This window comes from Heterocephalus glaber, unplaced genomic scaffold, assembly GCF_053883595.1.
Source record: "Heterocephalus glaber isolate CG9 unplaced genomic scaffold, H.glaber_assembly_v1.0 deba00001571, whole genome shotgun sequence".
Lineage (NCBI taxonomy): Eukaryota > Metazoa > Chordata > Mammalia > Rodentia > Bathyergidae > Heterocephalus > Heterocephalus glaber.
In genome coordinates, this window is record NW_028258356.1 from 4,008,892 (window position 1) to 4,034,255 (window position 25,364).

General features: G+C 35.9%; 1 protein-coding gene across 2 annotated transcripts in view; it reads left to right on the forward strand.

Annotated features, from left to right (window-relative positions):
• The window catches only part of Trhde (thyrotropin releasing hormone degrading enzyme), a 411,539-nt gene that overhangs the window by 10,406 nt on the left and 375,769 nt on the right, over window positions 1-25,364 (forward strand). The window contains exon 2 of one of the 2 annotated variants that reach the window (XM_004845026.3): window positions 2,747-3,020. In XM_004845026.3, coding sequence (XP_004845083.1) covers window positions 2,747-3,020 — 274 coding nt within the window. The remainder of the gene's footprint in view (window positions 1-2,746; window positions 3,021-25,364) is intronic. The other variant, XM_087192438.1, reaches the window with a different exon arrangement.

Consider the following 25,364-nt stretch of genomic DNA (forward strand, 5'->3'; position numbering starts at 1 on the left):
AATCTGATCATTAGTTGCCTTCTCATGTGTGTATGTATACAATCACACACACACACATCAGATTGCACAGACTTTAAGGATAAAAGTGTTTATATATATATTAAAAATCTTTACAGACCTAATGTAAAAATCTCACACAGTGTATCTGTTTGCTCAGTGATTGGAGCTGGAGTTCTCAAATACTTGACTGTTAAAAGGCAATATTTATGCATACATAAAATTCCTTGGCTGTCTGTTAAATAGCCTCAACAGCAAATACTATGCTCAGTAGATGTTTTAATTAATAAATTGAAAGATAAGATTCATGAGCACTATATAAGATAAAAGTACAGGAAGACAAAATTGCAGATGGATGCATTTTAACTAAAAGGTACTGGCATTTCATTTAGCCAAAACTGTATTGCTATCAGTAGAAAAAAAATTAGAAAAACATATTACTATGATTCTTGAGAATTCAGAAAGAAAATTCTTTGTTGTATACAGTTAAATTGAAACATTATAAAGTTATGGATAAAAATTAATTTAGGGTTTTTCAAGTATAATTACCTTTTAATTACAAAATTATGGATAAAATTAATTTTAGTGTTTTTGAAGTATAATTACCTTTTAATTAGACATAAACATGTGAGTTCTAGATCCAGCTTTCTACTAATTGCTGGTCTATCTTCAGACAAATCACTTAACCTTACTGGATCTACTTTTCATTTAAAAATTTGCAAGAGTGGGAAACTTTGCTACCAATATTGCTTCCATCTTTGGCCTTATATTTGCATGAAGATTTATAGTTAAGCTTCTTTCCCATATATTATCTCACTTTATCATTTTGACAATTTTTTAAGGAAGGCCTAGAAAACATAATTTTTTTTTGTAATGAATAAACAAGCTCAAGTAGTTAAGTGACTTACTAAGCCTGGTTTGTGGCGGCCCAGTGCTGTTTCTGAAATAACTCAAACTATCTCTGTGCGATAAGTAAACAATCTTTATTTCTCTATTTCAAAGTTAAGTTTTAAAAGTAGGTCTTCAATAAAAAATTTAAACTTGATAATTTAAAAGTGGTGTGAATATTGTGCTTAATGGTTTGAGCTTGGGTTAGCCAGTAAAATCCAATATGCATGTCCACATATGTTGACTGGTAACAGCTGCCTGAAATCCTATGCTGGGAATAATTTTGAGGCCAAGTTCAAGCTCACTTGGACAGTGTGCTATGTTAGGTTAATCATATATACCTTGGTGGATGGACAGGACAGTGGAAATGAACTACTTATAGAGGAAAGGGTCTTTTAAAGAAATTACTTTAGAACTCAGCAGTGTTTTATGAAGGGTATGATACTGATTTGCTTTATATCCAGTTTTATAAAGTGGTATTACTTAAGTTTAAGTAACATTTGTCATGAATGCTTTCTTTTTAGAAGAGCGTTCTTCTTAAGTACATGATTTGGGTGGCCTCATTTGTAACCATAAGATACGAAGGAATGTAGAGGATGCTTATATTTAGAATTTTAATGAGATAAATTGTGATCTGGAAGTTGAATGCATTATTTATATATATGTGATATATGTTGCATCAACATATTGTTATATAGATATATTTCTATTAATATATGTTAATATAATATGTACACATAATGCATACAGTAGTCTACCTTGTCCATGGGGGAATACATTACAAAACCTTGAGTGAATTCCTGAGATCATGGACAGTCCTGAACCCTATATATACTATGATTTCCCTGTAGGTACATACTTATGATAAAGCTTAATTTATAAATTACATGCAGTAAGAAATTAACAACAATAATTAGTAATAAAATAGAACAGTTATAACAGTGTACTCTAATAAAATTATATGAATGTGGTGTCTCTCAAAATATCTTAATTTCTAATATTTCATTGTAGTAATGTTTTGGATTGGACTTGACCGTGGACAACTGACAGTACATACAGAAAATGAAACCACAGAGAAGGGCTCCTACTGTAAAAGTCAGTGACCTCTGGACTATTCTGTATCAGTGTATGTTACTGTACTCTGGGAAAGAATGACAACATGGTGAATCAGTGACTGCTGTTTAGTGACTACCTACTGCATGTTATTCACAGTGATAGGTGTTTTAGCTCTTTTTATTTTCTCTCTGAGCTTTGCATTACGTCTTGAGTTAGATTTAATTGTTTCCTTTTAAAGCAGTGAACAGCTATACCCTAAGAAAGTTTAGAAATTGTCCAAGGTGACAGGGCTAAGAAAGTCATGGAGGCAGAATTCACACAAAGATTTAACAGGTTTCAAAGTCTTTATTCTTAGAAACCCAGCCCATATCATGTTGAAGTTTGAGGGTACAGATGTTTCTCAGTGAAGATCTGTGTTCTCTATCTGAGGACAACTTTTGGCTTTTAGTTTCATTATCTTTGTATGTTGTATGTCACAGACTCAGAGAGGAAAGTGAAACATACTATTAAAGGAGAATCATTATTTTCCAGTGTCTGCCAATGTGATACCAGTGACTTGTTTTTCTGTAGAGCATAATGTTTCATCTAATAAGCCATGCTCTAGGCCTAGAGAATTTATTTTAACTGAGACAAGAATTTTTGTCATTGGGCAAGTACATGGTATATGAATTGTGCTTTTATGCTACTTGTGGATTTAAGCTTCATTTAATAAGTGTTTTCCAATTTGACAAAGTATATTATCAGTAAAATCATATAATGTGGCCATAAATACCATTAGAATGTAATTTTTCTTTTTTTTCTCCAGATTCCTCGGTGTGACTCAGTTTTCGCCTACACATGCCAGAAAGGCATTTCCATGTTTTGATGAGCCAATCTACAAAGCCACTTTCAAAATCAGCATCAAGCATCAAGCAACCTATTTATCTCTATCCAATATGCCAGTGGAGACTTCCGTGTTTGAGGAAGATGGATGGGTAACAGATCACTTTTCACAGACCCCTCTCATGTCCACATATTATTTAGCCTGGGCAATTTGCAACTTCACACACAGAGAAACTACCACCAAGAGTGGGGTTGTAGTAAGTATTTTCAGCCTAATGATGTTTTTGGATAATGCATACTTTCTACCTGATTAACAAAGAATCATCTATAACCCCCTCACATTTTGTATAGTTTCTTTCTTTCTTTAATTAATGGGTGCAAAGTGTCTTCCTGATCTCAAAGTGTCAGAGAGGAGCTTCTTTTCTATACCTAGTCATTTCATTCCTTTAACTGCCTTCATCTCTAACTCATATTATCCCTGTCCCTTTTTTTTGATACTGGGGATCGAACTTGGGTCCTTGATCCCTGTCCCTTCTTGTCTCCACCCCTTTCCTGGGTATCCCAAGAACAGCCTTTGTTTCTTCTAGGAAATTGCCTGTTTCTCTTTGTATGGCTGGGAAAGTTGCTGCTTTCTATGTGAAATAATTCAGATATACTGAACATGTGACAAATAATATAATAAACTCCATATACCTATAGCAGATCCGTAGAATCTAAATATATTATCATCTTTGCTTCTATTTAATTTAGTTGTTGAGAAAGTAAAATATTGAATGGAGTTGGAGCTCTCTGTGTAGCCCTCTCTGATTTCATTGCTTTGCCCTTTCCTTTAGAGATAATCATTGCCCTGAATTTGGGGTTTGCCACTTCCATGCATATATATATATATATATATATATATATATATATACACACACATATATACATGTATACATATACATGTATATATATGTATACATACGTATACATATGTATATATATGTATACATATGTGTATATACGTATATATATGTATACATATATATGTATATATGTATATATACGTATATATATGTATACATATATGTATATATATGTATATATATCCATTTATAGTAATTGCCATGCTTTAACATTTAATATAAGTGATTTTACATTATAATTGTCATTGTGCAACTTATTTTCTATTTCATTTTATTTTCTTAGGGTGAAGTACAGGTAGCATTTTCTGTATTAAATTTATAATCAAGATTGATTGGATTCTCTTTGATCACTATCATTTGTAATACTGTTGTGTTCTAAGCTCTTTAGAAATACTGTTGCATTATATTAGGTTAGGCCATGCCATGTTGAATTAAAAATTTCTTCATTTGAATGGCTTAAACAATAAACATGCATTTTTTTACTTTTCATATTAACTTCAAGGCAAAGTATTATGATTCTCTCTCTTTTTTTCATGTGAAATGAGTACAGTTTAACGAGATTAAGGAACTTGCCCAAGGTGAAAAAGTAAGAAAGTGGAAGGATCAAAATTCACATCTGATTGTTTGATCCCAAACCCATTGGGCATTCCCTCCTGGCTGTGGGAACTCTGTGTTCACAGTAGTAAGATGTCTACAAGAGAATTCAGCTTGTAATTCAGTGTTGTTTGAACATAACAGGTGAATAGAAATTTGTATTTTCAATCTGTGGGAAGTTCTTGGCTCCCTAATAATTTTGATTTTGAAAAAGAGTTCTGGCTAAAGACATTTTTCTATTACTTTTAATTTGAATCACTGTGGAATCTGCTCAAAAATACTTTACTTGCATACAAAATTATGGTATTATTGAAGAACTGTATTGAATAATTTCATTTGTATAATCATTAAAATAATATCTTAAATGCTCACCCAATAGGTCCAGCAGGCATTTTACTTTTGGAGGCTTACAATGATTTGAAATGTTGAATTCCTCTAATTCTTGTTGGTGTCTTCTGTGAACATTTCAAAAATGTACTTATTGGACCATACACAGAAAAGGGACATGAAGACGTTTCATTTCCTTTTGCATCTTCAAAAGTCGATGTCTGACTCGCTGTGGGTCAGCTAGTATAAGGTACACTGGAAATGCTTTTGCTTAGTGTATTTTCTTTATAAAGTGTCCTGAAAATGTTCTTAGCCATACACAATTATGCTTGTTGCTAAGTGACCTCCTTTAAAAGCAAGACATGCTAATTATTTAGATATGACTTTTTATTGGAGTTGCAAATTTCTAAGTAATTAGTAAACATTTTAAAATTCCTGCCTAATAATTTTTATATAGAAAAGACAAAACATATTAACAGAATGCATTAAAAGGTCAACTGAGATAAATTTTTAGATTGCACAATCTAAAAATACTAAATCAGTAAACAGGAAAACAAAATTGCCACTGGGAGTTCTTGTTTATCAACTGTGGAAAAATAGTTTGAAACTTCTGTCACCCTTTTGAAATTCAATCTACTTCCTTTGCAGTGCCTTTCCCCTTTATTACTGGGAGCACATGGGAATGACATTTCTCAACCCTTAACAGCTGTAAGGAGAGGAAGTTTAGCTTTAGAATCTTGGATGTGGGACTGTCTTGTGAAGCCCAGGTGGTCATTTCAGATCGCAAGCGGAAGCAATTTTCTTTGAGTTATGAGAAAGGAACTTGAGTAGCATATTAATAATACACAGCTGAATCGTAGCAGTGCCCTAAATGTGACTACTTGAGGTGTCATCATCACTATCATTATTTGTTTATCAAGCTGCCTACACTTTGCAAAGCACTATTCTAAGTAATTAGAAAGATAGTAAGTCTAAGATCCCTCTAGTATGGAGATTACAAATACAACTTTTCATGTTGAATCCACATCTTCAGATGTGTTTTGTTTACCCGTCCCTGAAATGGTTTAGCATTTTTTCTAATTAATTGTCAACTCTTAAATTTGAGAGCTTGCAAATAAATTATTTATTTTCTGGCTTCTTTTAAAAAATCAAAGGCATTGTGGCACTGGACCCACATTCCCGCTTGGTAATATTTTTTCATTCATTTTTTCCTTCAACAGATACTCATTGACTGAGAGTCAATACTGTTCTTGGCTCTGGTGACTTAGCAGCAAATGAAACAGAAGCTCCTGCTCTTAGGTAGCTTATGTATTAATGAGGAGAGAGAAGCAATAAATATGTAAATGTATAATATGTCAGGAGGTGATACACAGTATGAGAAAAATCTGTACACTGGAGCTGGATGGTGGCCATCTCCTTTACATGGCAGATTGCTTCATGATGTGGCTCAATCCAGTCCATGTGTGTTCTTTCATACCTACTCTACTCCACTGTGCATATTACCTGCTTCAATTCTGTAGATACTTGAATTTTCAGGTCTAGTCTACAAGCATAATTCAGGAAGACAGCCAAGAAATGTGCATAGGAAAGGGAATGAACTTATCAGTTGTGAGATAGTGTCACTAGTATTCATTAATTGTCAAATAGGAGTTGTAAAAAATATGTTCAAAGCCTTTTAGGAGGAGAGAGAAATTGCTGAGGGTTGGAGTCTAGGGATATGCTTCAAGGAACTAATAAGGCCCTGAATGATGATTTGTTCTTAAAAGAAGCAGATAATGTACATATAATCATTGGTAGGGGAAATGTGAATAAGAAAATAAGAAAAATGTCAAGGTAGGGATATCTCCATAGACAATGGACATGGACAACCTAGATTTTAGAATCAGGTAGGTCTGTTTCAGAATTTTTGGCTTTGCTGTTCTGTTATCTAGTTAATTACTTAAATTTCCCTTTTTCTGATTATTTTGTTTGAGAATTTAAAGTATGAATTCTTCCTTTTCAATATTGTTCTAGTTACTGTAATGCCTTAACAAACTACTTCAAAACTGAGTAGCATAAAACAACCGTTTGTCATACTTAAAGTTTCTATGGGTCAGGAATTTGCAGGGCATAGTGTGAGTAACTCTGCTCAGTGATGCCTGGGCCTCAGTTAGGAAGACATGATGACCTGACAGCTGTTAGCAGGATCATTTAGAACCATGTTAATCTGGTGGTTGTATTTAGTCTCCTGGAATGTCACATAGATGACCATAGCATTTATGTATGGCTTCTCTGTGTGTGCTGAAAGCATAGTAGCCACAGGATGACTGGATTTTAAAATGGTAGTTCAGTGCACAAAAAGGAAAGTCCCAAAAGAACTAAGTGGAAGGTTTCTATGGTCTTTTTTGACTTAGCTTTAGAAATCACATATCATTTTTACTAGATTCTGTTGGTTATAAGTGAGTCACTAAGGATAGTTCTGACTCAATAGGAGAAGGCATAGACCCCAGCTTTGAATGGAAGGAGTGTCAAAGAATTTGTGGACTTGTTTTAAAATTAACAGTCTGTTCTTTGCCCACAAATTATTTCCATTTAATGTGCAATATATACTTGTCAATGGGTCTCATCTTATTAAAAGCATCAAACTGAAGTTTGAGGTCCATGATCTTACCAGCCAATTTAGATCTAAATGAGATGACTTGGGTTTGGTTTTTTGAGCATAGCTTCTCTCATTCTGAAGACTTTTTACCTAAATAAAAATGTTATTAATCCTTCTTTCCCCTACTTCAACAGACAATGGTGAAAATGGAATATAATTATTGCAGTAGCTTTCAAGAATGGAGAATATGGGAAGACAATAGTAGTCATTGGCCCATAGCAGTTCTGAAATCCAACCCGCCAATTCTTTAATTATGGTTCAGTTAGAATTCAGTTTTTGTCTTTGAAGCCATTCTCTTCCAAGTAAAAGTAGTTCATGTTTACAATAAATAATGATTGCATAAAAATAGTTTGTGTTTGCAGTTGAATAACTTCAGCTTGGTCCTACAAATAGAAAATATGGGGGCCCAAAGGCAAATGTTTGTTTTGTATTAGGTCTGTTACTTAAGTTTAAGCAAATTTACTCATGTAAAAAATAAACTATTGGCTTTTTAATCTATTAAGTCACATCCATTTCATTAGACAAAACTATGCCCCACAGATTGCTTTAAGGTGAATCTATTCTGAGGCTTTGTAGAGTAAAGAATCTTAGATGTTCATTACTTAGCAGAGACACTTTATGAGGCATGCCCTCTGATTTTATAAAACCTTTTTTCCTTTTGGAAAACTTATGAACTACCACTTTAAGAGTTTCTGAGGCCTTAAAACATAATGCTTTTGGCTTCATCTCCAAGCTATGTGACTTTTTTCATCTGAAACTTCCTTATTTTGAGAATCTTCTGCTGCCTAGTGAAGCCAGGAAGGACAAAGAGTTTTAATTTCAAACCTAGAGAATCCTAGCTGTTTAATATTTCCTTTAATTTTTGCTTGAAAACTGGACAGTTTATTCTTGTCTATTTCTTCTCTTTTAATAAAATCATGGTCAGTGAGAAGAAACAGATGGCACTTTCTGTGTTCTGCCTGGAAACATTGTATCCTTAGCTAAAAATATAGATTTATTAGTTATATTTCTCACTTTACTTGATTCTGCAGGTAACAGGATTGGTTGTCATACTTTCTTCCAAAGCATAACAAGGTCCCCCGTCTTTAGCTTCCAATAACATTTACCTTATTGTCCTTCAAGCCTCTTCAAACCCATAGGCTTGTGCTAAAACATCCCCTCAAGGCTTTTTTATTTTTTACACACAGTCTAGTCCCAGAGCCAATGCCCCATATTTCTAGGCTTTTGTTGTGACAGAGCCATGCTTCTATCTTGGTTCCAGTCAACAGTGATGAATAAGAAGTCATCCTAAAACCTAGCATTAAAAACAACTTTTTATGATCATAGATACTCAAAGTCAGGAGTTTGGATGATACAGGCTGGGAATGATGGGACTGCTTCACAATGTCTGGAGCCTCAGCTCAGGGGACTCATTAACTCAGGGAGACTTAATAGAGGTGGCCAGAGTGCTCTGATGGCAGCTTCACCTGATGCTGGCTGTCCCGTGGGATCACAGTTGGGGCTCTCATCTGGGGTATCTACTAGTATCTCTTTATGTAATCTATGCTTTTTTCAGCATACTGGTCTGATGTTGGACTTGCTAATGTTGACTCAGGGCTCCAAAGGTGATTATACCAGGAAGTTTACACTGTCTGTTCTTTCCATCAGAAATTATTATATGGATTATATGGGACCGGGGATTTAGCTCAGTGGTGCTGCTGCCTGCCTTGAAAGCGCAAGGTCCTGAGTTCGATCCCCCCTCCAAAAAAAAAAAAAAGAAAAAAAAAGAAAAAAAAATTATTATTAGATTGTAGTTGTTACCATTTTTTCTTTCCTCCTTTTACCAAGGTAGGTGCTGTATTTCTGACCCAAATTCAGAATTTAAACATTGTTACTTTTGGCTCAATCTGTTCATTAAAGCTAGTTGGCCCAGATCCTAGGAGAGAGGACATAGACCTCCATAATTTAATGGGAATAGTGTCACAGAATTTGCAGCTTCCCAAACTACTATAGTTGTTAGAAATATTATGGGAGAATATGTATATAAGAACATAAGCATAGTACATGACATAGTACTCATTCTGATGATGACAAATTGATGACATATTCAGATATCACTTAAGGGAGTGGTGATATGTATGTTTGAGGTAAACGGAAACCAGATTGTGGAAGAGCTTGGTGCTGGTTAAATTTCTTTCTTTTTCTTTTTCTTTTCTTTTTTTTTTTTTTTGGTACCGGGGATCGAACTCGGGTCATTGCGCTTGCGCAGCAGGCAGCGAAACCACTGAGCTAAATCCCTGGCCCTTGGTTAAATTTCTTTCTGTTGAAAGTAAGAGCTTTTGGAAATTTAAAATCTGTAGACATGATGTGTATAATTTTGATAATCTATGTGGAAATTTCAGTCATGCACTGTATGTGGGACTGGAAAAGACTGGAGTCAGGGATCCATCTGCTTAAGAAGCCTTGAAATAGAGTGATTAGAATTGACATGATGGGGTAGGATAGATATGAAAAAGCATTTTAAAGGAGGAATTGGTACAACTTGGTAAGGTCCAAGAGAAAAGGAAATGAAACAGAAGAGTCACAGGTCGGAGTCAAGAATAATTTTAGCATTTCAGGCAAAATGATTTTATAGTTTCTGTGCTGCAATTATAGTTACTGTGCATGACTATTTTTGATTGGCTACTGTAACCAATGTGGACTTTCTTTTTCCTTGGGCAATATCTTGAAGCTGTGACCCATAATTCCAAGTAAGCTGTTTATTCTATTCTAAGTGGTTATATAGAATTTTATTAACATTTTTATAGTATGCATCAAAATCTTTTAAGCTCAAGCAAAAAGGGAAATTGATTAGACAGAGATTGGAGTATATAAAGAGATTGAAGTTCAGTAATAGACCTGAGTCTTGAAACACTATGAAGAACTTGTGAATCCTATTTAAAGTCCTTGTTAGTGTTTCTTCTGCTTTATTTCACTCTCTTTTAGAGCACAGTCCTTCTCCCATCTATATGGTGGAATGTGGTTGCCAAAAGTTCCCACTTTTTATATGTTGCTGTGCAGAACCCAAAAGAGAAAATGACCTTTATCAATGCCCAGATTCTTAGAGAGCATATTGATGGCCTTGGCTTGAGTCAGGTCATCATGTCTAGTCATTGTATATGAGTGCCTAGGTGGCATCATATGATAGGATTATGACGTCTGCCTCAACCTTGCAGATGGGAGTGTGTGATATAAAAAATAAAGGTCGTTTTTGGAGAAGGGAGAGTTGGGAGAAAAAGATATTACAAGTGTCTCAAATATGAATTTTAATTTTATTATCTAGACTGACTGGAATAAGGATACACAAAATTTCCAGCGATGATGTATATGTATGTGCATGAATGTGTAACAACATCCAGAAAAATGCACTTGTCTATACATATTGCATACATTCCTGAAAACTAATTTTCTCAGTTTCTGTTTGTATACTTAGAACCTGGGATCATTATTCCTTAGTTTCCTACAGAAAACAAGATTAGGTCACATTTTAATAGAATTAGATGAGTATAGGTTAATATATTCTAAGCATATATTCAGTTTTAAAAATCATGTTAATAATAGTCTTATTGCCAGTAGATATTCTGGTTAGATTGCACTATAAATGTAATAATGGTCCACAGAGAAAGAAAAAGAAATAGTGACAAAAGAGTTGTATTACAAACTATTTAGGAATATAAGTGGAAGCTTCCTGCCTACCCCTGCTGAGTCAGTCATCCTCTCCTCTGTACTTTTAGAATAATTTGCACATCTAGCTTTGTAGCCCTTATGCTGCTGCACATCATATGCACATCATTTTTTTTCCTTGCTGGCTTCTTTGCTCCTCTAGAATGACAACTTTGAAGGCAGGCAAATGCCAAGTACTCATTGAAGTTCCACTGAACACCTAGGTGGTGAATTCCCTTCAGGGACATCACAATGTCAGGAGTTTCCAAAACCTTTTGATTAGGTTAATATGTGGGGCATGAAGATTAATGAGCAATAATTTTGACAAATATTGAAACATCAAAAGCAAATGTTGAACCCAGACATTATCACTTTTATGTAACTCTAAAGGAGGATGTATCTGAGAAGAGTTGCTAAAGAGAATGGAGGTACAATGTTTTACGAACAAACAGGGAACTAAATGGATGGTGGAGTCTAGGCTTTGAGGTTCTGGTATGTGGGAGGAGAAGAGGGGTGCTTCTCATCAGCTGAAAGAGGAGCAGTGAACTCTGCTCTCCATTAGGAAAGCAAAGTCTCTGAGTGTTGTTGATTGCCTGGGAATAGCTTGGAGGTAGCTGAATGGGCTTGGGTTGGCTGGGTGGCCAGAAACCATGTGGGGTGACTGTGCTGGGATTTTGACTTCCATCTCACCTCTGCTGCTTGAGGTAGGCTTGAATCACACAGTCAGGTCTGCTGTGGTATGAGCAGACTAAATGGCCAGGTCAGGGGTTTATTAGAGTCAAAGAGTTTCAGCACTTGAAAGATTTCAATGAGTTTGAGCACCTAAAAAGCAAATTGACCACTGGAAATTTCATTAGTGTGGTAGGGACAGAGTCGATAGTTCTGTTAAAGGGTGAATATAGGGTGAAGAAATGGATGTAGTTATTGTAGTCTCCATTTTGAGTGTGCTAGTTAAGGGAAGGAATAAAAATTATATTTATGCAGAGCCCATTTCAAGTGATTTTCAGATTATCAGAGAGCTGAATCTGTAAGAGAACAGTTACCAGACACGAGCCAAACATTACCTGATGTTTAATGCCTTATGTCATTTGGGGAGATAATAACACTCTTTTTGCCTTCCTGCAAGTTTTAAAAACCCAGGGATAGGAACAGAGAAAGAAGATGTGGAGAGATTGAATCTGGGGTATTGATAATACACACCTGGCCAGCATCAGGAAGGTGAAACATCTAGAGTGACCATAAGAGCATTGTTGGAATCACTGGCCATGGAATGCAGAGAAGCAGGGAAGCAATGAATTCAAAATGAGAATAATGTTTTTGAAAAATGGATAAGGATCCATAGAGAATAGAAGTTAACATGAGCCTAAAAAGTAAGAGTAGAGAGATGAGGGGGGAAGATGGTATGTGATAGAGAGAATGGCTTCAGATGTCAGGGTGAGTTAGAAGTATTTTTAGCCTGTTGTTGAAAAGTTGCATGGATGAAGGAGATTAAAGAGAGAATCAGGGATTGAGCAGAGGTAAATGTGAGGTTATATTGGAACAAACATCAATAAGATGGAGGGGAATCCTTGGAAATATTGACAGGAAAGCTGTAAGGCAGGCTTCAGACTCACGCAAGAATTGTGAGAGGATCACCGGCAGGCCTCATGGGGAAGATGATTAGTGCAAGCCATGCACTCTGAAAAAGGAGACAGAGGAACAGTGGTTTCAGAGCAGTGATGGTGGGAGCTGGGAAACCACTCATCCCGCCCTGGTTCTGAAGGTTGATGACAGCAGGACCACATAAGAATGAGAATGTGGGCAGAAGTACTGGAAGTCGGAGGTTTGTTTAAAGAATAAGTTGTTGAAAATAGGATTGTTTACACAGCAGGCACAATGGTAGACTGGAGGGATGTGTTAACAGAATAGGGGGAGGACAGAGCAGGCCCAATGTAGTTAATGGAGGAGCTGATAGAACTATCCAGTCCCGAGATTTCCTCTGGGATACTGGTATAATGGAGGGTGCTTTAGGAAATCTTCATCTGCTGGTGGATGGCCTGGACTGATGGTGGATTCAATGATGAGCAGTATTGGATTTCAGTATATAATCCACAATTTATCCAATACCCTAAAGTTTAAGAGTCTGTACATTAAAAAAAGCTAATAGAAGCTAAGGACAAAAGTTCAAGGAGAAAGCAAACAAACCTACAGAACAGTTTGGTCAGTGTGTTCACGGTTGTAGTATGTTTATATGTCATAATGTGTCTGATAGATTGCCTGGTGAGTGGCCAGGTATTTCTCCTGTGGTAGAGAGAAGGGAGATGATTCTGGCTGTGGCCTTTCTTCCCTTAGTTAGTTTTCCCAGAAAGATTTTGAGTGGTGTTAGAGAAAGCTACTGATTTCAGTTGCTTCTCAGATATGGTCTTTGCGTACCTAGAAGAAAATAATAGCATATAATGTGATAAAAAGGTTTTCTTTTCCTTTTTGTATTGCTTACTTTCCTTCTCCTTTCACATTTATTATTTTTTCACTTTTCTTTTTCCTATATCTCTTTAGGACTTTACCTTTGAAGGACCCTTTTGGCTAACCCTTTTTAATCTAGGAGAGATAGAGTGTTGTATAATAGTGAAGAGGTGAGAGGTGAGGGTGGAGATTTATGCAGGAGATAGATTATAAAGGATTTGTATGTCATAGTAAGGTGTTTTGATCTTATTCTTTAGGCAGAAGGGTATCATTAATGGATTTGAACTTGGGAGGCCATCAAATCATATCAGAAGCTTTCTCTTGAAACATGGGAATAAGACAAAGTGTCTTGTCATCTTTGTCCCAAGAGCCTTGGTTCCTTTTCCTTACTATTTACTTGATTAGGATCTAGTTTGATTAAGGCTGCAGTGTCCCTCCAGCTATACTTTCATGATGATTAAGGAATAGACACTAATTGGATAGATTTTAGCTAGTATGAAAAAAGTAGCCAAACTTTCATATTTGGTGTGACACAAAACGTACTGCATGCCTATAATCCCAGCACTGGGAAGCTGAGGCAGGAGATCCCTGTGGATTCAAGGCCAGCTACAGTCTAGAGAAAAAACTGTGTAATCACGATATGTAACAAGTGAGGAGAAAAAAACCCATACACTAGAGATTAATATTATATTAAAATGATTCATATAAATTTTGATGTTGAATATCAGAAAGATTATAATATTTAGTTGAGATAAATTAATATTTCTAGGGACTGAACTTGCAGAAAACAAAAAAAAATGTGCCTTTCTGAAAAATCAAATATTCCTGGGAGCCTTTGTATTCAGATAGATAAATAAGGCTGAATATTCAGAGTGGAAGAAGATATCAAAAGTACTAGTTGTACTATATGTCCTCAGCTTCTGCCAGCTACTAATGTTTCTTAACTTCCTTATCAGCCCAGATGGCAGGATGGAAACTCACTAGATCTCTGAGATGCTACTGTTTTCTGGTAGAGATAGTTTGGGGAGGAAATAGTGAATACTTAAAACCAATCACCATCTATATGTACTGTTCACATGGTGCTGAAAACTATTTATAACTTGGCATATTTCTTAAAATGGTAGAAAACTAGTCCCCCCATTTTTTCATGAATATATATTGTGCAGCCATGTTTAATAATAAACTAGGTTATTTGAAAAATTCTGGCATAATTAAGGAGATCAAAGAACAGATTGGGAAGAATTTGCAAGTTCACGCAGATCTAGGACTTGAGTGTTAGGTTGAGGAAAACTTTCTTAATAAAGTTAATAAGCTATCTACTACCCAGTGTCCTCTATGGGCTTAGTACCAGGTTAAATACAGTGCATAAATCAATTTGTAAACCTCATATTTTGTTTTCAAGAGCTCTAGAAGCCTGTTGATAAGATAAATACATTACTACACACTGGAAGGTGCAAGGCCTTCTGACATAAAGAAAAGATAAATTCTGTGGCATGTTAGATGTCAACAACAGAGAAAAACATGAAGAAGAGCATGGGTAATACTTGAAAAACATTGGATTTGAAGGATGGATGAATATGGGTATATGGAAGGCAAATTAAAAAGCCTTCTTCATGAGATGGAATGTCAAAAAGGTTAACCATGGACTTAAACTTTATATCCTGTAAACGAATGTACCACAACAAATGTACTTATCACTTATATAGTACTTATTAGCTGCAAGGTACTGTTATAAGTGTTGTTTCACTTAATACTTCACTTAATATTTTGAGGCAGGACTCTCCATTTCCAGATGAGGAAAATGAGATACTGCGAGAAGAAATATGTGACCTCCCATGATCCTGTGGCTCCCAAGTGGCAAAGCCAGCATCATACCCATGTGGTCGAGCTCTGGAGTTCATGCCTTTTAAATGTGTAGGACCCAGCTATCAATGTTAATGGCCTCAATTCACCAATCAAAAGAAGTAGACTGACAGAATGGATTAAGAAGCAAAATCCAGCAATATGGTGTATACAAGAAACACATCTAACTCAAAAAGAAATTCATAGACTGAAAGTAAAAGGTTGGAAAACAGTTCTCCACACCACAGGAAGCCAGAAAAAAGCAGGGGTAGCAATATCATTTGTAGACAAAGTAGATTTCAAATCAAAACTAAGTAAGAGAGACAAAGATGGTCATTACATCCTTGTGAAGGGAACAATCCAAGAGGAAGAGATGACAATCCTAAATATATATGCACCAAATACAGATGCCCCCAGCTATACAAAACAAATATTAATGGACATGAAAAACCAAATAAGCACTACTACAGTTGTAGTGGGGGACCTCAATACCCCACTATCACAAATAGACAGATCATCTAGACAAAAACTTAACAGTGAAATTCTAGAACTGAACCAAGCTATTGAACAAATGGACTTAATAGATATTTACAGTGTTCCACCCCACAAAATCAGAATACACATTCTTTTCAGCTGCACACGGGTCATTCACCAAAATAGACCACATGCTAGCTCACAGGACATGTCTAAGTCAATGTAGAAGAATTGAAGTTACCCCCTGTATATTATCAGACCACAGTGCAATAAAATTGGAGATCAACAACATGAGAAACTGCAAAACTCCCACAATCACCTGGAAATTGAATAACACCCTCCTGAACAACCAATGAGTCACAGAGGAAATTAAAGAAGAAGTTAGACAGTTTCTACAAGTAATTGATGATGTCAGTACAACATTTAGGAATCTATGGGACACAATGAAAGCAGTTCTACATGGGAAATTCACAGCAGTGAATGCCCATATTAGGAAAATAGAGAGAAGTCAGATAAATAATCTAATGCAGAACCTCAAACTCCTAGAAAAAGAAGAGAATAACAAACCCAAAGCCCGCACAAGAGAGGAAATTATAAAGATCAGAGCAGCAATCAATGCAACAGAGACTAAGAGAACGATACAAAAAATAATGAATCTTTGATTCATTAGAATCAAAGAGTTGGTTTTTTGAAAGAATAAATAAAATCAATAAACCTTTAGCCAACCTTATCAAAAAAAGGAAAGAAAAGACTTAAATCCATGCAATTAAGAATGAAAAAGGGGAAGTCACAACAGATCCAACAGAAATCCAGAGGATCATCAATACCTACTTCGAGAACCTGTACTCTAATAAAATGGAAAACACAGAAGAAATGGACAGATTCCTAGATACATATGAATTGCCAAAGTTAAATGAAGGTACAGAAATTCTAAACGCCCCAATTACAATGAGTGAAATTGAAAATGTAGTAAAAAATTTACCCACAAAGAAAAGCCCAGGTCCAGAAGGCTTCACTGCTGAATTCTACAAGGCATTTAAAGAAGAACTAATGCCATTACTCTTTAAACTCATCAAGGAAATTGAAAGGGAAGCAAGGCTTCCAAATTTATTCCTGGAAGCAAGTGTGACTTTGATTCTGAAAGAATCAACCCAAAAAGAGAACTACCGGCCAATCTCCCTAATGAACATAGATGCAAAAATCCTCAACAAGATACTGGCAAACAGAATACAGAGGGTCATCAAGAAGATCATACACCCTGACCAAGTCAGATTTATCCCAGGGATGCAAGGATGGTTCAACATACATAAATCAATAAATGTAATACACTATATTAACAGAGTCAAGGACATAAACCATACGATCATTTCAATAGATGGAGAAAACGCATTCCACAAAATCCAACATCCATTCATGATTAAAAACCCTACAGAAAATTACAATAGAAGGTCTTTATCTCAGCCTGATTAAGGCTATCTATGAAAAACCAACAGCCAACATCATACTAAATGGTCAAAAACTGAAAACTTTCACACTAAAATCAGGAACAAGACAAGGATGCCCCATATCACCACTCCTGTTCAATACAGTTCCAGAAACATTAGCCACAGCAATTAGAAAAGAGAAAGAAAGAAAAGGAATAAAGATAGGAAAGGAAGAAGTTAAACTCTCATTATTTGCTGATGATATGATACTTTACATAGAAGACCCAAAAAACTCTACCCAAAGACTTCTGGACTTAATTGACAGATTCAGTAGAGTAGCTGGATATAAGATCAACCCTCAAAAAACAGTAGCCTTCTTACACACAAATAGCAGACTCATTGAGAGAGAAATTAGAGAAACAATTCCTTTTACAATAGCATCTAAAAAAATGATATATCTAGGAATCAATCTAACAAAGCAAAAGACCTCTACACTGAAAACTACAGCACCCTGAAAAAGGAGATCAAGGAGGATATGAGAAAATGGAAAGACATCCCTTGTTCCTGGGTAGGAAGAATCAATATAGTGAAAATGGCCATACTTCCAAAACTGCTATATAGATTTAATGCAATGCCAATTGAAATTCCAAAAATATACTTCACAGAGCTAGGGAAAACAATCCAAAAATTCATTTGGAACAAGAAGAGACCTAGAATAGCAAAAACAATTCTAGGCAACAGAGTCATGGCTGGGGATATCACAATACCCAACTTGAAGCTATACTACAAATCTACTGTGATAAAAACAGCATGGTACTTGCAAAGAAACAGACCTGAAGACCAGTGGAACAGATTAGAAGATGCAGAAACAACTCCAGGCACACTCAACCACCTCATCTTTGACAAAGGAGCCAAACACCCTCAGTGGAGGAAAGACAGCCTTTTTAATAAATGGTGCTGGAAAAACTGGATTTCAACCTGTCAGAAATTAAAACTAGACCCATATGTATCACCATGCACTAAACTAAGATCTAAGTGGATTAAAGATATTAAGACAGACACACTAAACTTACTGGAAGATAAGTCAAGTAGAACTCTTAAAAATATTGGCATAGGAAAAGACTTTATGAACAAAACCTCAGTATCATGGGAACTAGCAGAAAGAATCAACAACTAGAATTTCATCTTATTGAAAAGCTTCTGCACTGCAAGAGAAACCACCAATAGAGCTAAGAGAGAACCTACAATGTGGGAAAAAAATTTCAGTAGCTGTAACTCAGACAAAGGGCTACTATCTAGAATATATAAAGAACTGAAAAAAATCAGATCCCCCCCAAATTCAAAGACCCAATTCAAAAATGGGCATCTGAAATGAACAGACATTTCTCAGACAAAGAAGTAAAAGCAGCAAATAAATATACGAAAAAATGTTCAACATCGCTGGTCATTGGAGAGATGTAGATGAAAACAACACTGAGATTCACCTCACCCCAGAAAGAATGGCTGCTATCAAGAAATCAACCAGTAACAAATGCTGGTGGGGGTGTGGGGAGAAAGGAACCCTTCTCCATTGTTGGTGGGAGTGCAGACTGGTGCAATCACTATGGAAATCAGTGTGGAGATACCTCAAAGAACTAGGGCTGGAGGTCCCATTTGACCCAGCTATTTCCTTGCTGGGTATTTTCCCAAAAGAATTAAAAGAATCATACCACAGAGATATATGTGTACCCATGTTTATTGCGGCACAGTTTGTAATAGCTAAAGCTTGGAAACAGCCCAAGTGCCCATCAACTGGAAACTGGATAAGGAAGATGTAGTTTTTTTTTTTTTTTAATAAAATGGAGTACTACTCAGCCATAAAGAACGAGAAACTAGAGCCATTTGTAGCTAAATGGATGCATAATGAGGCCATACTCTTAAGTGAAATAAATAGGACACATGTGTAAATACCAAATAGTTTCTCTAGTGTGAGAAACAGTGTAAATAAGCACTAAAAGGATTAATAACTAATAATTTATACTTTGAAATAGGAAAAGGTCCAAAGGGGTAGGGGTGGTGGGAGGGGAAGGGGAAAGGAAAGAATGGAAAGGAAAAATTATGAGAAAAGAAAAAAAAATGGAAACGAAGTATGTAAATAGGGAGGGGTTTAGGAGTGAAGGGCTCACAGGTAATGGGGAAAAAAATAAGAACCAAGATACATCATGTACAGGTACAAGCACCCAAAGATAAACGTAAATGTATTATATACCTAAAATGTACCAATAAAAGAATTTAAGAAAAAAAATTAAAAGATATAGATTGGAACCGGATCTAAATGTGTAGGACCCAGTGAAAGATGCTAGATGAAAAACTTCAGAGATAATCAGATGAGTAGAGCAGAATCAGAAGATACATTTAGATCAGAAATGGACAGAAATAAAGGTCTCAAAAGGATAAGAAAAGGAGATGACTAAATTGAGATTTAAATATTTTTTTTCAAAGAAGGATACTAGATAATTTAGAGAGAGAAAACCTGAGGTTTTGGAAGCCAACCAGAAGGTCATAATCTACCCTGTGTAATGGGCATTTAAACTAGTAAAGGAAATTCCCTGACAATCCATATACCCTTTTTGCATGGCAATGAAACCTGTTTTTAAAACACAGCTCCAAGAACTGTTGTGGTCCAATTACTGAATTGGGATTTTAAAGAATATTCATATACAAAGGAAGAAGTATCCTGGTACAGGAGCATAACCATTTTTCAGTCGCTTTAGGCTTCATCTCCTCAATGAAGCCTTGCTCCTGCTGGAATTTTTTTCTCTTCTTTGAGCTATAATAGACTTTCATTTGTAATTCTCTAATGCATTCACGTTGTTTTCTATTCTTACTAGATTGCAAGGTTGGTAAGGAAAAGAACTGTTTCTAGTGGAAAACACCAATATATTATACATGGTACACATATAATTACAAGCACAAAAACACATACACATACATTGTGTATTTATGCACAATATTTACATATATACATTACACACACACACATACACACACGCTTCCAATGGCACACAGCACAGTTCTACTTTAGCCATTCAGTAAATATTCAAAGCATGGGTGATATAAGATGTATTTTGATTGTAAAATCAGTAGATGTTGATAAGTGCTTTGATGTGATAAAGAAATAAGAGTGGAACAAAGAAAATCTCAGAGTTTCAGGGTGCTTGCTGGAGAGGATGGTGTGTGAGTACTGTAGTCTTACTTCAGGGATATCTTCTCTTTGTTTTCTTCTCCTCCTCTCCTACTTTTTTCCACTTTCCTCTGCAGAGTTCCTAGTTCAGGAGAACTGGCTGGAGTGAGGCATTTTATTGGCTTTCTGTCCCTGAAACATTACACTACACTATCCTGTCATAGCACTGAGAGAAAATGAAGAAATACGGAGTTCTTTTTTCTAATATAGCAAATTTATTATATGTGTCTCTCCGATGAAATGTAAATCTTTTAAATGGCAAGTCAGGAAGAAAGTTAGGTTATCTCCACACATGCCTAGAATTAATGTAGAAGCATCTCTTAGCATTTCAGAGAGAGAAAAATAATCATATGAAACAAGATTGCTATGTCTGATGGGGGAGTGGTTTTACCTTTTTTCCTTTTTAGTAAGTACTTCATTAGACATTGGGGAATACCCTAAGAAGGGGCTCTCTGGGAATGTAGATACTTATGGTAAAGCCAATCCTTTTCCTTTTCCTTCTTCTAGGGAGAGGCACTGTGAATGATTAATGAGTGAGTCAGTTCTACATAAAAGAATCAACTGGGAGTGTACAATTTCTATTAAATGACATGTTTTCCAGGGGGGCATAGAAAAATTAAGTGGAGGATGGGCAGAGAAAGTTAGTGGAAGTAGCATTGGTATTCAGTAAGTTGGTGTTGGATTTTAGATTACACTATTTACTGGGGTAAATTTCTTAACTGGAGTCATAGCCTTGTATATAGGATGGGGCAATGATGTATACCTTGCAATGCTGTTGAAAAACGTGAAGGAGACATTAGAAGTGAAGTGCCCATCAAAACGCTTGACATATAAGGGCGCTCAATCCTTGGCATCTAGCCTGAAGTACTAAGTTTTTGTTTTAGGGGTGGGCAGAGTAGGAGGGATGAGGGAGAGTGAGCATAGATGGTGAAAATGGGTGTCTTTGTCAGAGCAGAGTGCAAAAGGTAGTTTGCCAAGAGCCAGGCGACATTGTTTATGAGGTGATGATGGGAAATATTGCCATTGTGTCTAGACCTCCCAGCATACTGCCACTATAAAAAGTCTTGCAGAAATTTGTGGTGTTTCTTTTCCCTATGATTCCCAACATTGTGCAAATGCTCATAACCCAATTATTAGAGGTGCTGAGATGTGTGTGAGGTACATTTCTCTATAGTTCTTCCATATACGGTAAGATGGAATATTCTTAGGTTTATGAAAAAATGATTTCCAGAAAGAAACCAGGGACAGGAGAGAATTTGAAGAGAGATGGAGATTAAAACAGTAACACAAAGGTGTCTATGCCTAATATCAATGTTCACGTATAAAACAAGTTACATTCTACTTGTTATCAGGTTATGATTAAAGGTGGCTTGGAGGAAAAGGACACTACAAATGAAAGGATGGAAATGAGATGATTTTCTATCTTATTGGAACTTCGCAAAATATTTAATTCATCCATTTTTTTAAAAAAATTGCATTGTTTTAAGAACCACTGTGTGTCAGCTTCTGTTCTTAGAAGTTTAAAATGGTTATCCCATTTAATCTTTATATAAAGGTTCTTCTGCCACAATACTAATCGAATACAGATAAGGCAATGTAGGCTCAAAGATGGCATAACTTGCCCGTTGTAAATGCTGGAGCTGGGAATCAAGTTCTGGAGGTCAGACTGAAGAGGTCCTGTTCCTTCCCTCTTCATTTTGCTACCTGGTAGAAGTTAAGGTTGAATCCTGAAAAGAGACACAGGGGTGAACCTGACAAGCATGGTGACTCTCTTCAGAAACCTTAGTTTCTGTTTGAGATGTGAGACACTTCTGTATTTGAACAGTCTAACTACCAATGCCTGGGAGAAAACATTTCTTCAATACCTTTTGGAACTAAGTGTCTCAATCTCTATAGCATTGCCCGTTTGGACCAGATAACCTTTTGTGGGAAGGGGTATATCTTGTGCATTGCAGAATGTTTAGCAGCATCCCTGCCTTCTGTTCACTAGATGCCAGTAGCACATCTAGCTGTGAGACCTGAAAATATCTCCAAATATTGCCAAATATGCTCTGTAAAATCAGAATTCTTCATGGCTGAGAACCACGAATGGAAGATTTCTCTGGAAGACTGACTCCTGTGGTTGTTGACCTACATTATGAAATGGCTCTGTCTAGAACTGAAGTAGCTCTGTCTCGAGATTTACAGCCATTCCGGAGCATGTATTCAAAAGATGACAGAGGACTTGTCAAGACTTATTTCACTCACTGATGGCTACTTACTTCTGATGTGTGTGACATGAAATTAGAAGAAAGCTGGAATATATCACCGGAGACCTTAGGAATGGGAAATATAAAGAGTAAGACATAAGTTTCATATCGTTCTGTGATAGTTATTATAAATAAAGAGATAATGAAAGGAAATAGTACCTCCTGTAGAAAGAACAAATGAGAAGGACATTTTTATACTGTAGTCTACCATCAGGGTTTGTTTGGCAGTTTTAGGAATAGCATAAGTATTACTCAATTCACAGTTCTTTTCAGTGTACTGTTTGATTGGTGTTCATTTAGTCTTCATATTCCAGATGTCTCAGGCTTGTAGAGGCCTGATAGCAGTTATTCTTAAGCCACATTTATATATTACCATCACCAGAGGACTGCTTTTCAAAGTTCACATTTAGAGATCCTACTCTAGATCTGTTAAGTCTAAACCTACAGATATGTGCCTAAACTCTGAGACTAAATTAAAGATCTCTGATGTATACTCCTTTATGAGAAGCCTGGGCTGCAGCTTTACTCCCTTGTTCCTTTTCTGGGTTAATCTTGTATATCCTTGGTTTTTCTTTGATGAGTATAAAAAAAATCACATATGGAGCATATCTTTTTACTCTTATTTGCCATAACCTTCTCATATACTATACTTAGCTGGAAGGGATGGTGGAAGATAGTCTTCATTCCATAAGATCATGTGTCAAACTAAAATGAGGGGTTCTAAAACTAAGAAAGGATCAAAGGTGAGTGGATATTGGCAGATAATTAGAAGTCACCAACACAGAGAGTAATTAAAACACGATAAGAGCACCAGGCATTGATTGAACACTTAATGTAGGCCAGAAGCAGGAAAAAGTAGCCGTGTGATGTTGCTGCTGTCATTATCCCTATTTTATAGATTAGGAAATGGAATCTGGAAGAGCTGAGCACTTGATCATTGTCACATATTTAGTGGATGCTTAGAGATAAAATATTAAACAGATTCTATCTGGCGCTACAAGGATTTTTTATTATGCAATCTAATTATACTACTTCAATTTCCTCGAGTAACCTACTTAGTTACAGTTTTTAGATTTATTCATTTCAATAGGAAATATATTTGGCTCTTATTGGTAATAGGATCATCAATAGTCCTCTATCCTTCAAATTTTATTAGAACTCGAATACTGCATATTTTGAATTTAAAATCAACTTTGTTTTCTTTTTTTTGGTACCAGGGATCCAACTCGGGTCCTTGTGCTTGCAAGGCAGGCGACGGAACCATTGAGCTAAATCCCCGTCCTGTTTTCTTATTTCTAAGTTGGGAAAGGAACAGGTACCATAAGGTAGGGGCAGCTGTAGAAAGTAAATTTGGCAATATTTTGAGTTCATAGTGCTCCCCAATGCAAAGTATTGTACATAAATATATGAAAAGTTTGGAGTCACAGTGATCCTGCCAGAACATGATCCATAGAAAATCAGGTTTAGATTTATAGAAACATACAGGCTTTTCTCCATTATAAGCAGTTTACGAATCAAGGAGAAAATACCTCGTTAAGCTTCTTTATCATCTTGAGATGTCATAATATAGCAGCGGTCTCTTGCAAACTCAGAGAAATGCCTGTCTCATCAAGAATACAGTTAATGATGAGTTCCTTGTAGCGAGGTCCATCCCTCAGATGACCGTTCTCATCTGGAGGCTTTCTGTGGATTTCTTCTGATTCCCAGTATGACTGATCCCTTCTGTACACATAAGTTAACCAGGATGTCTTTGAAAACTCTTAATAGAAGGAGTCTATTTTTCTACATATATGACTGATCTTTTAAACAGTAAATAATTCATAGCATGCTGATCTCTTTAAGAGGTATTTTCTCCCTGAGCAGTCTCCATAGGGTAGTAGATAAACAGAAATCATTGTTTTATTGCCTCAAGTGTCTGCCATTTTATCTTGTAATTAGATAAAGATAATAGATAAGTAGAGGCAGGAGAGAGAAAAAGGAATTGACATTGACTTTTTAACCCACCCAGAAAAGATTCTGGTAAAATTTTGATAACTATGAAACCCTTATTCTGGTAGTAATTTTGTGAATGTTATTCAATGTTGTTTTAAAATTTTTATTAAAAGCTTCAAAATCTCAACAATATGAAGAAAACAGTTCTGGCAAAGTTAGAAAGAGGCTATGTGACATTCTCAATAGAAAATAATAAATGTTATTCTACAAATTAGGAAATCATTTCAATAATTTATTCTCCCTGAAAAATGGATTACTGAATTCTACTGAAAAGCTCTAAGCTAGGTCACTATGTACAGTTACAGCAGATGATGATGGATTATTGTTGTTGGCTATGGAATGACTTTTGCAAATGAAATCACAAAGACATCATAAGTTGCCATTGGTGACAAATCAAATAATTAACCTCCTAATGTTAACTGTGAAGGGAGAAGGACTTTAGCTACACATATCATTTGCCTACTCAGTAATAGTTCCTAATATTTTCAATAGGATTTACCCTAATTGTATGATCATAGTTGTATGTTGATGTATCAACAATTAGAGAAAAAGCATATGTCTTTGCCATGTAATACGTTGGAGGAGGGCATTCCCAAGACAGACAAAACACCTCTACTCGTCAGGAGGTGTTATTATTGAGGATTCAGTGTTTGCTGAAATGAGTAGGTGCAATCAGAGAAAGATAGATCATTTTCTCCAGTGATTTTACTGGTTCCACTCACTCTGTGCCTAGAACTCCATTTTTCTTCTCAAACATGTGTTACCTTTCCACATACTTCACATTTTAGAAGACACTCAGATTTCTCTCTTGGT